Raw genomic sequence first — 13,911 nt, 5'->3', positions numbered from 1 at the left:
TATATTAATAGACTGCTATCACTTAGTCTTTATTTTCACGACTAGTATTTTATTAGTAAAAAGAACACGTAACTACATAAAAATGTGTTGTTAAAAATAAAAACGTTCAAGGTATAAGTACAATAATTGCGTCAAAGTGGAAGAATGCTTTACACTCGTTTAATTTGAAAAACGCGAAGGGGGTGCGAGGTCAACTGAGTGGGCAACCTCCTCCCATAATACTCGTAGCTGCGAACGATACAATCTTGTAGGTGCGCAGTCGAGTTTAGTTCTTGTAGCCGAATAGTCAAAGGCTGTCATTGTTGTATTACAACAGGTCCCTAACTAACGCATGGCTGACATTTAGTATATAGCTGTTCATCATGGGCTGCACCAGCAGCGCTCCAAACATGGCAGACATTCATGCGAATAGCACAGGTATAAATAACAAAGTTTCCAATTCAATCTCTCTAAATAATCGCGTTTTATTAATTCATTAAATAAAGACAAATGCAAGGCTAATTAAGTTATATTGCCAAGAGAAAATTATTTTGTTCAGTATTCAGACATAATAGGTGTTTAACGTTCTTTGTTGTTTCATTAGTCGTGCGAAATCGTGTTCGTAAATACCTGACTCAGGGTTGAACGTTTGCTTAGCAGTTAGAGGTCAATGCTAAAAGTAGAATCAGAGCTTTTTAATTTATTTTTGTCATATCCTAATTTGTAATAACTTTTTTAAATTTATGGATTTTTTAATTTCCATCACAGCTAAACTAAATTGTGATCGACCCAGCATCCGCACGGTCTGCACGGGTATTGCAATATTATTCAACTATAGGTACTAGAATAAACAATATTTAAATGTTCTTTAAATTATTACACATATTTATGTATTATTTAGGTTAACATGATTCTTATCATATATTTTTTTTCGAAGGTACCTACTAAAACAGAAATGAAATAAATCATCAAAAAAGCTTGAATTTCTAACAACTACTTTATACACATATATATTATATAAATTCTTATAAGTTTTTGACCGCGGCTTTCGTTTTAAGCGGCAAGCGTTTTAAACTTGGGTGTTGGGTTCAATTTTGTCCTAGGCTTATGGAATATTGCTGCTCCCTAGAAGCACGAAAGATTTAAGGATGTATAATTCAATTCAATAATTTATTTTAAGCGATGCTATTGACAAATTTTTCAATTTTTAAACCTTGAATTTTGGGTTTCGATATGGTGCGATTACTAAAAAAACTCACCAAATAAGTCAAGTTTGGCCGCCTCCTAAGTTATGCAGCCCTTTTTAAGTAAATAAGGCTATGTGTCGAATTTTATCAAATAAATATTTTAATGTAATTTCGGTAAATGTCATATAATATCTACAAACTTAAAAGTATCTTTACTAAAAAGTTGTGTGGTTAATTGAAGACAGGTATAGAAGGCGACCGTTAGCAAAACTGTATTTGAATTCACTGTTAAAGAATGCCTATTTTACCAGCGTAAGTTGCATAAACTTTCTTTTCAAAGTAATATTTATTGAAAAAAGGTACCTATCAATATCCTGCTGCTGGGCTAAAGTATCCTCTTCATTTGAGGAGAAGATTTGGAGGGTTTTCTCGCAATGTTTTCTTTAATGCCGAGCAAGAGTTGAATTATTTATAAAAATTAAGCAAATCAAAGTGCTTGTCCGGATTTGAATCCGTAATCTACGGTTAAGGTTTAAACACTGAGCTATTTCGACTCTTATCACCCTTGACCCATACTTCAATTAAATTTTAAATCTTAATATCTCCAAATTTACGTACGGACATGATTTTTCTAAAAACCATTTCTTAAATTCTATACATTCTTACAGCTGATTTAAGTTTAGATGACATAGTTTTGTTTTTTAAAAATTGATGTTATTGGGTATACCTACAGATCTCATGAAATATTTTATTGATAAACATACTAAGCCCACAAAAATACTAAATAAATAATTGAAAGCGTATTGTTAAATAGAGTTTTCCTCTTTATACATTACACAAATTGTTTCAGATAATGTGAAAAAAGATAAGACTTTAGAAACATCCCCTGAAACAAAAATTGATGAACTGACGCGTAACGTTGTTGATAATGAAAAAAATAAAATTGTGCTTCCTATGTGTGATAATTTAGAAGAAAATATACAATTATCTAGAAATAATTCTTCCATAAATACATCAGCCACCCAACAAGCGGAAAATGGTATGTACCATATTAAGGAGTCCCGTTTTTCGTAGTTGTGCGTTTGATTTGTTATTTTGTTATGAATGGAATGTTACCGTTGCAACTTAATTATAGTTTAAAAGTGTTACACAAATTAATCACTTTTACGCATTCCTAAGCCTTCAATGTCTGCACAATATTTGTCAGTGTATCTTTATGTTATTTATTTCAATTACTTCGAAATAACATTTTAATGCACATGAATTTATTAATTTAAATATAGAATAAGAACGTTTATTCCTATAACAGGTTAAAAAGCGAAAGATGGCGTATGGTGACATTTAAATACCTACTTACCTATGTAAATATGCAAGTGTACCGTCGCCATTACCGTCGTAATCGTGCTTTTAAAAACGACCCTCAAGCTATAGGACTACATACGTCTTTTCAAACAACGTATATATTAAAAAAAACTCTATTACGATTTGTTCGAGTTCCCGAGGAAAATTGTATTGACAGACAGACAAGGAAGTGATCTTATAAGGTACTTGTTTCCTTAAGTGGTACAGAACCCTAAAAATCGTGTCAAAGATTGCTCGTAAACGAAAGCCTTGACGGCTTAAGGTTAAAATTTAGTAAAAGTTTAATGAGTTTCCAAATACGATAGTAACAAGCCTCATCTTAGCCTGCATTCTGCGGACTTTTGGATCTCCTCGTATTTAATACTAAAGGCACAGAATCGTTTTAACCAAAAGAAATCTGAAAACAAAATTTGTGAATTTGCACTCAGCGCTTAGTTACTTGATGTTATTTGTTTAATTTTAATCGATTTCGAAATATAATATAATTGATCTCAAATAAAAAAGACATATGTTGTCCTATTCAAATAAATGTGTCTTTATTGTTTCTTGTGGTTGGGCACCTTTTTTAATAGGTAGGTATTTGAAGAGATTGTTAATAATAATTATTATTATTCTAATTTTAAAAATCATTTTGCACAATTCGCTATGTAAACTTCTCTCTATCACCTAATCACCTATATGCACTTGTCGTTTATTTAGGTGAACTGCACATTAGGTCAGAACCTACATCTTCTGTCGAGGAATAAGATGGCTATCTGTTATACAATAACACAAGCATACCTTTCGAAAGATTTGATGGTAAGTCAAAACCACTAATATAACATTTAATATTAACTATTGTTATTAGCAATAATATATTCTTTGAAACGAAAATCATCTATAATGTTAAAATCATCGATAAAATAATAAGAGAACACGTACCCTACTGGTTTAGCCACGTCTTTTCTAAACTTTACATTCTGAGTGAATACGATTTGCAGTCGGAAAATAATGGCGAATGAATTGGATTTTCCATGTATTGAAAAGGATTACTAGATATATTTGATTAGAACACGATAACAGATGAAAATTATGCCTTAATGAGCGCTAAGGAGTAAGAAAGAATAAATAAAGGCTACTTCATCAAAAAAATATAATTTGAATTCCTTTTGATTTTATAATAGAGATACAATTAAATTATAACTAATTATAATTAATTTAATTAGACTTTTTTTCAGTTGACCATATTAAGAACATCGTAGAAAAGCATGAGAATCCTCAATTTCATGCAGAACTTACGATTCCAAATGAACTACCAGCTTTGAAAGAAGTTGTGAATAAAGTTTTATCGGAAAATATATTTAAAAGTACAGAAAATATATCAACACTTCCCGAAAACGATAGCGGTAGGGAAGAAAATGTCGTGAAAATTCCTGAAAAAAATATCGAGCCACACGACAGCAGTGAGATCAACGAGGACTTCAAAGAAAATAAGTGAGTAAAGAATAGCAAACTAAATTCATAAAACTGTAAGATTTATAACAATCGAATACTTGTTGGCTCCTAACGGTTTTAATAAATATAAGCATATTTTTTCATTGGTGTATAGTGAACAAGAAGAAATTTTTGAAGAATCAGTAAGTCCTAGTCAGTCAGAATGTAGTCGAGCGACAAGATGGGAAGCACTCGCCGACATAGCTGCAGAACTGCCGCCATCACTCGCAGTCGATCCATTAACTGGACAAATTTACTCGCTTGCTAAATAAATAAATAATTATCAAAACATTTATTAATCTCTTTGAATTTTAAGCTATTTAAGTACTTGATAAATTCGCATTTTTAAATTGTCAACGCCGGACATAACAACAGGTATTAAATGTACCTAGCGTAAAGGTATATTAACTACGTAGGTTTAGTTCTTGAAATCAAAATATTTTGCAAGATAAGCTGCACCTGACCTTACGTTATTTTGCATGCTGGTATGTGAAATGCTTTTAAATCTACATAATGTCAACATAATTTATACGCGAATAAAATAAAAAAGTGCTATTTGCTTACTTTACTGTGGCCGTTATAAAGCTTACTAATTTACATCAAATGGAATACGTAATTATAACAGTTTTGTGTGCTATTTTTTTAATTCAAACTATTGACTAAGTGTAAATTTAAATAAATATTTTAAAAATAAGTTTAAATGTATCTATATCTATATATATATGTATATTATCATATTTATAATTATTGTAAGTTTGAAAATTACTGGATTTGGAAATTTGTTGACCAATATGGTTACAAGACTGTAAATATAATGAGGTAAAGTTAACATTCAAATTATATACTTAGTTAATTATGTCGTGGAAAGGGCAGTATTATAGTACTTTTCTTTATAAAATATTGTAACAGTCTACGACTAGTGAAATAGACACATAAAGGCTGGTATAAGTTTCCTTTTTAATTACATAATATAATATTTATCTTGGAATCTTAATTCTTATATATAGTAGTCATAGCAATTTTATCGTACAGACTATTTTGTTTGACTTTAGTAACTACACACAATGAAAAATCATTCAATAATAAAATATGTATATTTCGAGACAATTTTAATCAATGATATATATTTACATGTATGTTTTATTTGTTTTGGAGTATTGTGGTTGAGTTGAATATAAGTAGAAGTCGACAAGGTATTTTTTGCCTCAACCACCCATCAACAAAACCATTTCCAAAGAGGTTTGGTGTAAGTTGTAAATAATATATGTCTCTTCAAGTCTAGATTGAATAGGCATCTTCTAGACAAGCACGATGTTACAGCTTTTGGTGGAGACCTTAGGCTGTATCAACACTCTCTATCAGTGATAACAGTCAAGCGTTAGCTTATACATTTAAAAAGTAATAACAAAAATGTCTATGTGGCCTAGTGGATAGAAGACGTAAGAATAAAATAATATCAATAATAATTATATTATTTTATTAATTATTAACATAAAGTGCTTAACCATATACAAATAAGAATTAAAAACAGTTGTTGTATTAATCATGATCGCGTGGACTGGTGGCAAGAATGCTAGTAGCATTTCCCCGTTGAATCGAATAAACATTAGGAATAAGACACGAATATTTGGCTCTTAATATTGTTTCTTTGATATGTAACGGGGCCAACGTGTCAAGCATGTAGCGTCCCACACTAGGGCCCACTCTCGTTCCCAAAAAACAACGTCAGTTGATGCTTCACAGTAGAAAATATATTATTTATTTTATTAATTATATTTCTGAAGATAAGAAAAGCATTTTCGATAAGCCAAGTTTGTTTTTTTCATCTCATCCTTATAATTTTGCCACCCTATTTAATTTGGCAATATCTCTGAATGCAGCTAGTATAAATTCAACTCTGGCGTCACCTCCGCTACCAAACAAAAGAAGAAAGATGTACAAGTAAGATATATAACACAGCCTATTGGTCCCAAAATGGTTTTTCTCAGTTTATACATATTCCGGATTCCACACATCAGGCTACCTAAACAACAATTTTCTAGTCAATCAGGACCGAATAGTACTTATATCTCAGGTTGCGGAAACCTTGAGAACAGTGGGAACCTTGGTATGGCAATATAAAATCCAGAATTCTTCATCCCTCTGAGGCGGTAGAATATCTAGGTATGAAACAGACAAACAGAACAAACTGAACAGAGTTCAACTTCCGTAGCGTCAGATGCCCTATATCTGGCCCTAATGCTACTTTAGATTATTTACATCTTTATTTGTATTACAAGTGAAATTAAAATTGAATTTGAAATTAAGTGAAGTCAATTTTACATCTCTATCATTTTTAAATTTTAAATATATTTTTAAATTCATTTAGTATTAAATTAAAATTTATCTGAATCCTGTATTGTTAATTCTAATTTTAGACCTAACAATATCCTTAAAAACATTAATTTTTTTAACTGTTATAGGTATATAATTATAATTTTACGGGAATAAGTTATTATTTTTTCTTGCACGGAAAATATTTGACAGCACTGGTCAGAGGTTAGACTTTTTATAATAGGCTATTTGACTGATTTTTAAAATTCATTTTATATTATTTAGTAGAGGTTAAGGAACCCAGTAAAAGTTGTTTTTTTTAATTCTAGTACATATGTGCTGAAAAATATCAAATTAAAAATTCCATATTTAAATACTATACGCTACTTATACAATATGGCGCTGTAATGGGGTCAGTGACGTCACTTGCCTGTGTTGTAATCTGTGGCACATATAATCCACATACAGTAGGCAAACGAGGTTAACAAGCAAATGACGTCATCATAAAGCCGACCAATCAGGAGCGTTTTGTGTCACGTGACAAACGTTTAAAGAAATGCATTTTTATTTATGGATTTTTGAATAAATTAGTTATTATTTTCAACTTTCGTTTTTTATTAATCGTATTTATTAAATAAACTCATAATATATACTGATTTACAGACAATAATTGAAACTTTATTTTTCGCATTGTGAAATAGCCTATTGATAGGGTACATATATATATTTTACAGTGGCAAAATACATTGTTAATACAGGTAGAAGTCTGGCTTTTTATCCGACTTGGAACACAATATTTAATATGTCAAATTAAATAATTTAAGTAAGGTAACCAATCTCAAACTTAACATCGTTTTTTAAACAAATCAATGTTGAAATCACTACACACAGTCACATTTTTTTTTATTTTGCAAATAGTTTTAAGAATATCCTTCTTAGTACTTAAAATATAATGTATCTATATATTAAATTTCAGCACAGGATAATTCTACAGTACGTTCCACACGGAGAGCTACTATACCTTTTCAAGATTTGTGAAGCACATTTACACTTAATATCGTACTAAGCGTCGTAATATCAATAATAATAATAAACTTGTCAAAATCATTGAGAAGTAAAGAAAAACTTGTAACACCAAGTTTCCGTCTCCGTAAAATCAATTCATGTTTCTTTGGGCAAGGTGTTAGCGTCTATAACAAAACTCCTCAAATACTTTTAGCTTTGTTAGTTAATAAATTTAAATCAGGTAAATAATACTTTAAGGAGACATATTACTAGTTGAAAGATTAAAGAGATGGTTAAAAAGAGTGGAATTCATATTCGTTGATTTCCATGCAGTACAAGAAACAATTCAATTATTGTATTTAATAAACTATGTAACTGATTGTCGGAAAGGAGGACTACTAAGTTTCTTGCCTGTTTTGTTCGGTGGAATTTTCATGGCAAACTAGTGGTAATTTTAAATTTGTTTGAAAGTGACGAATATAAGAGCCTATTTAAGTAAAGTATATTTTGATTTGATTTGACATGAACTGTAGATTAGGAAGAAACAAACTTAGTTATCAAATATCATAATCAATAATAATCGCAGCTCAGTACACGTACCGAAGTTTTTGCTTTAGAAATATTACATTTATATTCATGTGACGACAAAACAGAATGTAATAGATAGTTACGAATAAATTTATCACGCGAATATGCAATAGGTAGATACATTGGATTTGCCAGCTGAAGCACAACCAGAAGAATACTGAAAGATAAACATTTACTACCTAGTAGTAGATAATATAAAAGCCAATTGTAAGTAAGCATCGATTAGAAAATATTTGTGTAGTTCGCGCTGTGAAGTAATTTATTCAATGAGACATAAATGAAGTAGAGATATCTTGTTCAAACAAAAATAACCAGATTTAACCGGAAAAAATATTTATTTATTAATTATTAGCAACACGGAGATACTATGAATTAAGGAAAAACTAAAACATTATTTTTCAGGTGCACATTGGGTGCACCCTTGTATAATACAAGGGTGCACCCAATTCTGCGAAAACGTCATGTCGCTCAATGTTGTTTACACCTTTAAAGACGTATCACTTTGTATGTTACCCAAGTCACATATTAATTTTAAGTGCTTAGTGATAAGTTGATGGCGTAACTTTTCCAATAAATAAAGGAGGCAGCGGAACGAACCGAAGATCGGGGATGAGGAAACAACGCTACCCCCCGCCTCAATAGGCGCCGCAGGGACTATGAGGCTCCTCAGTACCCCGGGAATCCCCTCTAGGAATCGGAGGCATAGGCGGGCTGATCGTCACGGCGTCATAGTAGCATGCGAAAGCGATCCTGTGGCGCCCGCTGAAAAGTCGGAGAGGGTACCGCTGGTTTTTAGTGGGTATTCCGGTGTACTTAGCGCAGTCATGGGCACCAGCGAAACCCATATACCCGCACTTTACTGGGGGAAACGCGTATTGTGTTTTTCCAGCGAGAATAAAAAAAAGGGGGTGTACCCAAATGGGGATAATGGTTACTTAAATTTGAATATATGTACGAGAAAAAAGTTTTGCTAAACAAAATGTTTTCTTGATTTTTGCAAATCCAACGGCTTATTTTATGTCCACAATATTGTATTGTATGAAAAACTGCACAAGTTTTTGGCTTAAAATGGTCCATGTAGTCTTCTATGTCATCATATCATGCAGACATTTCTATTAGCACATTAATCAAATATGGGAATAAGACCAAGCACCATTGGATTTGCATTCGTTGCAATACATCGATGATAATTCTATACAGTGAGAGTTCTAGTTGTGAGTCAATTTCATCTATTCCGACCATACCCGACACTAACCTATTTTGAACATTTTGCAGTATTTGGTACATCGGTATTATCTATAGTATATATATATATGTCTATGTCTTAGATTTATTTTTATTTTGACATTACTTCAACTCTTTTATATTCGTCAAAAGTAGTATTCTAAAAAAAATTTAGCTCTGCTACAGTGGCAGTAAATTTAGTCCATAAAAAATTAATCCAATACTTGATGTAATACGAGCTCTTTTCATAGTCAGCTCATAATTACTTCTATTTTCAGAATCTAAAATAAAAAGTTAAACAATTATTCATATTTCTTGGAAAGTCATTTAGTAAGCTCGATGGTCACTTTTTGCTATCAAAACCCTCGTATTCATAAGTAACGACTCTAGGCTTTGGTAGACTTATGGCTAAATCGTACTCCAAATAGTAATACTTACGAATTATTCTAATCCATGAAACACTTTACTTACACTATTTTTATAGTTTTTTACCTTTGCGACTCATCATAATAAATGGACAACAATCATATACCTAATTTAAGTACTGCACTTGTGGCAGTTGTGCCCAAATTGGCACAGTAATGTTTTGAGCGCTATAAAATTTTTTGCACTTGGTATATCTAACTAAAAATATTTGTGAATACATAGTTCTTTATAAAACTTAATGCAACATAAGTATTCTTGCTGACGTAATTTATCTACATAATACAATAATTATAAAACCACTCTGTGGAACCAGCTTTCGCCGGCGGTTTTTCCGAACCGATACGACTTAGGAACCTTCAAGAAAAGAGCGTACTCTTTCCTGAAAGGCCGGCAACGCACCTGCAAGCCCCCCGGTGTTGCAGATGTCCATGGGCGGTGGTAGTCACTTTCCATCAGATGAGCCTCCTGCTCGTTTGCCACCTCTAACATAAAAAAAAAAAAAAAAAATACATACCTCCACACATCTCTCGATGATGAAATTCGAGGGATCATGACCAAATACTAATGCTAACAAAATTGTTTTATGATACATTAAATAACTACAATAAAATAAGCCAAGACAGACCTTAGGCTACAATATATTATCCTAAGTTATAAGAAGAAATAATATTTTATGTAGTTATAAATAAATTTCAGGAAGGACAATTGAACTTGGCACCCATTTAGATCTCACTTCTTTTGTCGTTGAAGTCAACAACCAAGGTATATATCATAATATTGGACTTAGCTCTCATTTTTACACTTATGTTTTTGATGGGATTTAATTATTTCAATTAGTGCCTTGTAAGAGATAATAGTTGTGTTGACCTTTATGTTTAAAAATTTTTTTTATTGTTATTATTATTTAAGGAATAGCTAACATTAATGTAATTTGTAGTGAAAAAACCAGCTATGAGGTAAAACTGGAGTATTACTAAATAAATATTGATAAAATTACTAATGTTATTGATTTTATGTACATGAAAGTGCTATTTTATTTATTTAATCAATTTTCTTTTTTAAAACACATCAATGCTCATCGCATGAACAATAATCACTTATTTTCAATGTATCAAATATGTCACTATCTATAACAGTTCACCGCATTATCGACGATGCTGCTAGCTCAAATGAACAATTGCTTCAAATTACTGAAATGTCCACAAACTCCCAATAATAACTACTTTTTAGTATTCATATTGATTGCAGTCATTTAATAATAGTTAACATCATGTTGCACAAAACCCTACCACTAAATTAAATTGCCTACAATGCAAAGTGTGCTTACATAATAAAAGCTTAGATATATAAAAATAAAGGCTTTTTATATTGCAACTTACACAATAAATTAATAAAATATTTTTAGATATAAATAAATAAAAAACATTTGATAAATATAACTATTTAATACTTCCATGTGAAGTACCTTTTACTTTCATCATAGCAATACCATTTTCTTTAGTTGTACCACCAAACACAATCACACACAAAGCAGATTGTTTTAGACCATTCCAAATGTTCGCAATCCATTCATCTACTCTATTTACAATTTTCATGTCATCACTATCTTCATCAAGTTTTAAATGACCCATTACTAAATTGTAATCATCTGTCTCTGTTATCGTCGAGATGACATCTTCTATTCCATCAACTGTATTTAGTTTTACCTTTTTCAATTTATTTTTTTTGAGCTGGGTACAAAGACTTTCTTTGGCTTGCGTTAGAAATGTATGATAATCACCAGTAATATTATCACAACCGACAACTAAAGATGTTTTCTTTTGTTCAATAATATGATTAAAAATTGATAAAGCATAATGTGGTTGTATAGCCATTTTTATAGCATTTTCTTTATATTTCTGTCTATTAGTGTGCACTGCATCTCCAAATTCTATGCTTTTGCTAAGCTTAAGCTGAACTAATTTTAAAGATGCCAGAGAATCTTCCACTGAACAATGACCCATAGTCCCTTTTTGGATGTCTTCTTGAAGAAATTCTTTTGCAAGAGTTTTTAGTTTTGGTTTTCTTGTTCTTTCTCCAGTAAAATTATAAATCAAACTTGTATCTATTATGTAAGGATGCATCATTTTCAAGGCATGTAAATCTGTATTCAAAGACTGGCCCACCAGAATGGCATCAGGAGGTAACAACTCTCTTAATTCTTTTTGAACATCTTCTAGTCTTTTACTAACATTTTGTAATAATGATTTAGTAATACCAGAATACCTAGTCAAATAATCAGTAATATTATTATAAGGTTTTACTAAAGATTCATAAACAGTCTCATGTTTTTCATTCACCACAGACACACGAGTCAGCTCAGAGCCAGCACCAGTAAGGCACATTTCACAATCAATACCAAACATTGGAGATGTTACTGTTACAGGTTTATACTCACTTTTTGACATAACATAATCTGCATATGCATTTTTTAATTTCCCTTTTAAAGGAACTGGATAATTTTCTTCAATTAATTGCCAAGCTGATAGTATAAGTTGAGTTCTTGGAAATTTTTCATCAAGATTTGTGGTTTCAAAATCTTCAGATATTCCATCTCTTATGGGAAAAACAGCTTTCATCATAATCATTAAATCTTTTCTCACTTCCAAAGCTAAGTTCATACTGCCATACTGTTGTATTATGCTTTCTTTCTCAGTTTCAGACAAAGGTACCAATGCCAGTTCTTTAACTAAAGATCCACCATAAACTGATGGTGTAAGGATTTCTACAACATTATCAAATATTTTCCTAGTTTTCACCATGGTGTCTTCATATTTCTCCCAATGCTTAATTGAAAGTCCTTCAATTATGAGACAAGTTGTTTTACTTATATGACTACATTTGTCTAACACATACCAGCGAGGAGATTGAGTTAAATTTAGGTTTCCTAGAAGTGAATGTAACAATAAATGTTGTATATCAGTAAGCAGCACTGGTATTCGACTAGCAGCAGGTACTGTTAATGCTGCAGTTTCTCCAGTGGCTTTCAGACGAAAACTAGCCACATGCCTCTTTCGAATTTTGGAACTCTTTTGAAAGGAGGTTGAAGACATAATTTTTTTCTCATTGTCGGCTGTTTCAATATGACCTGTAGACATTTATATAAATATTAAAAATATAACCGACTATTAGTTCATATATCAATGAGCTCGCTAAACTACTATTTAAACTTACATCCATTTTTAGTTTTACGCTTTTTGTTGGCTGGTTCGTCGCAAGTATTGTCGATATTCATAATAGTGTGATCAATCATTTATAAACACAGTTATATACAAGTTATTTATAATAATCAAATAAAAGCTTATTCATATTTTGTAAAACCACATTGCAATTCTCTTACACTTCAAACTTCAAACCACACTTCAACTTCAAAGTTTAAATAATAGTAGGGATGTCTCTCACCAACATCGAAACATTGAAATTAAGGAATTAGTATGTGGATGTAGCGGTTATTCATTGATAATAATTGAAATGAAAAACAGCCCTATGAAAAAAATGTCATGTCTTTTTTCATTTTTATTGCTGAAATACGAATATATTATACTTGTTATATTAATAATAATACTGCAATTTTAATACAAATACATGTTAAATTCACCTTAATTTTTGTTTATTTATTTAATAGGTGGGCCGCCAAATGGGTCACCTGATAAGTGGTCACCACCACCCATAGACTTTGGCGCTGTTAGTAATATTAACCACTAACATTACTACACCAATGCGCCACCAACCCTAGGAACTAAGATGTTATGTCCCTTGTGCCTGTAGTTACACTGGCTCACTCACCCCCCAAACCGGAACACCACAATACCAAGTATTGCTGCTTGGCGGCAGAATATCTGATGAGTGGGTGATACCTACCCAGACGAGTTTGCACAAAACCTATATTACATTTGAAGTAAAAAATAATAATTTTGGGATATTATTAAATAAAGCCTAAAATTGTTCATAAAAATACCGACGTCAATAATTAGGCATATATTAATAGTAATATTTAGTAATTAGCAATGAATATATTGATTTAAGGTAAATGAAATTTAAAGTAAACTGAATCTACATCCAATTCAATAAAACTAAAGCTTGACATAAATCTGCCTATGCCCTATGCCGATTATCCGTTTATCAGTATTAAAAAAGACACGTGACAAATATTATCTGAACTTTTGAAGTTAACTATTAAGTGAAAAGATTTATTAGCATCATTTATAATTTTTGATTACAATTTTATATATACAGCATAAACATAATAAAAATGAAATCATAGTTAAGGCTGAATGGTGGACGTCTGTGATATTAGTAAATAAAAAAGCAACAA

The 13,911-nt window shown here is 31.2% G+C and overlaps 3 protein-coding genes across 3 annotated transcripts in view; 1 reads left to right on the top strand and 2 right to left on the bottom strand.

Moving 5' to 3' along the window:
* Positions 1-269: 269 nt before the first annotated feature.
* Positions 270-4,273, top strand: LOC113403005 (uncharacterized). Its single transcript, XM_026643417.2, has 4 exons — positions 270-417; positions 2,017-2,205; positions 3,746-4,001; positions 4,117-4,273. Exons 1-4 carry the CDS (start codon positions 363-365, stop codon positions 4,271-4,273), a joined length of 657 nt encoding a protein of 218 aa, XP_026499202.2. The 5' UTR covers positions 270-362.
* A 4,608-nt stretch (positions 4,274-8,881) lies between these two features.
* Tsen34 (tRNA splicing endonuclease subunit 34) overlaps positions 8,882-13,911 on the bottom strand; it is a 234,808-nt gene continuing 229,778 nt past the window's right edge. Inside the window, exon 8 of the mRNA XM_026643395.2 lies at positions 8,882-8,893. The gene's annotated coding sequence lies outside the window, so the exon portion shown is untranslated. The remainder of the gene's footprint in view (positions 8,894-13,911) is intronic.
* On the bottom strand, positions 10,983-12,969 carry Rexo5 (RNA exonuclease 5). Its single transcript, XM_026643357.2, has 2 exons — positions 12,771-12,969; positions 10,983-12,684 (listed from the first exon to the last, which is right to left on the bottom strand). Exons 1-2 carry the CDS (start codon positions 12,847-12,849, stop codon positions 10,997-10,999), a joined length of 1,767 nt encoding a protein of 588 aa, XP_026499142.2. The 5' UTR covers positions 12,850-12,969; the 3' UTR covers positions 10,983-10,996.

This window comes from Vanessa tameamea, chromosome 16 (genome assembly GCF_037043105.1).
Source record: "Vanessa tameamea isolate UH-Manoa-2023 chromosome 16, ilVanTame1 primary haplotype, whole genome shotgun sequence".
NCBI lineage: Eukaryota > Metazoa > Arthropoda > Insecta > Lepidoptera > Nymphalidae > Vanessa > Vanessa tameamea.
The sequence above is the reverse complement of the archived record's forward strand: the minus strand, read 5'-3'. Positions and strand labels throughout refer to the sequence as shown.

What these genes read in the sequence shown, in the direction of transcription:
- LOC113403005 (XM_026643417.2), top strand. Translation starts at nt 363, where the DNA reads ATGGGCTGCACCAGCAGCGCTCCAAACATGGCAGACATTCATGCGAAT. An exon ending in CATTCATGCGAATAGCACAG is followed by an intron (nt 418 to 2,016) that starts GTATAAATAACA and finishes AAATTGTTTCAG; the next exon opens with ATAATGTGAAAAAAGATAAG. An exon ending in GAGGACTTCAAAGAAAATAA is followed by an intron (nt 4,002 to 4,116) that starts GTGAGTAAAGAA and finishes ATTGGTGTATAG; the next exon opens with TGAACAAGAAGAAATTTTTG.
- Rexo5 (XM_026643357.2), bottom strand. Translation starts at nt 12,849, where the DNA reads ATGATTGATCACACTATTATGAATATCGACAATACTTGCGACGAACCA. An exon ending in GCGTAAAACTAAAAATGGAT is followed by an intron (nt 12,685 to 12,770) that starts GTAAGTTTAAAT and finishes AAATGTCTACAG; the next exon opens with GTCATATTGAAACAGCCGAC.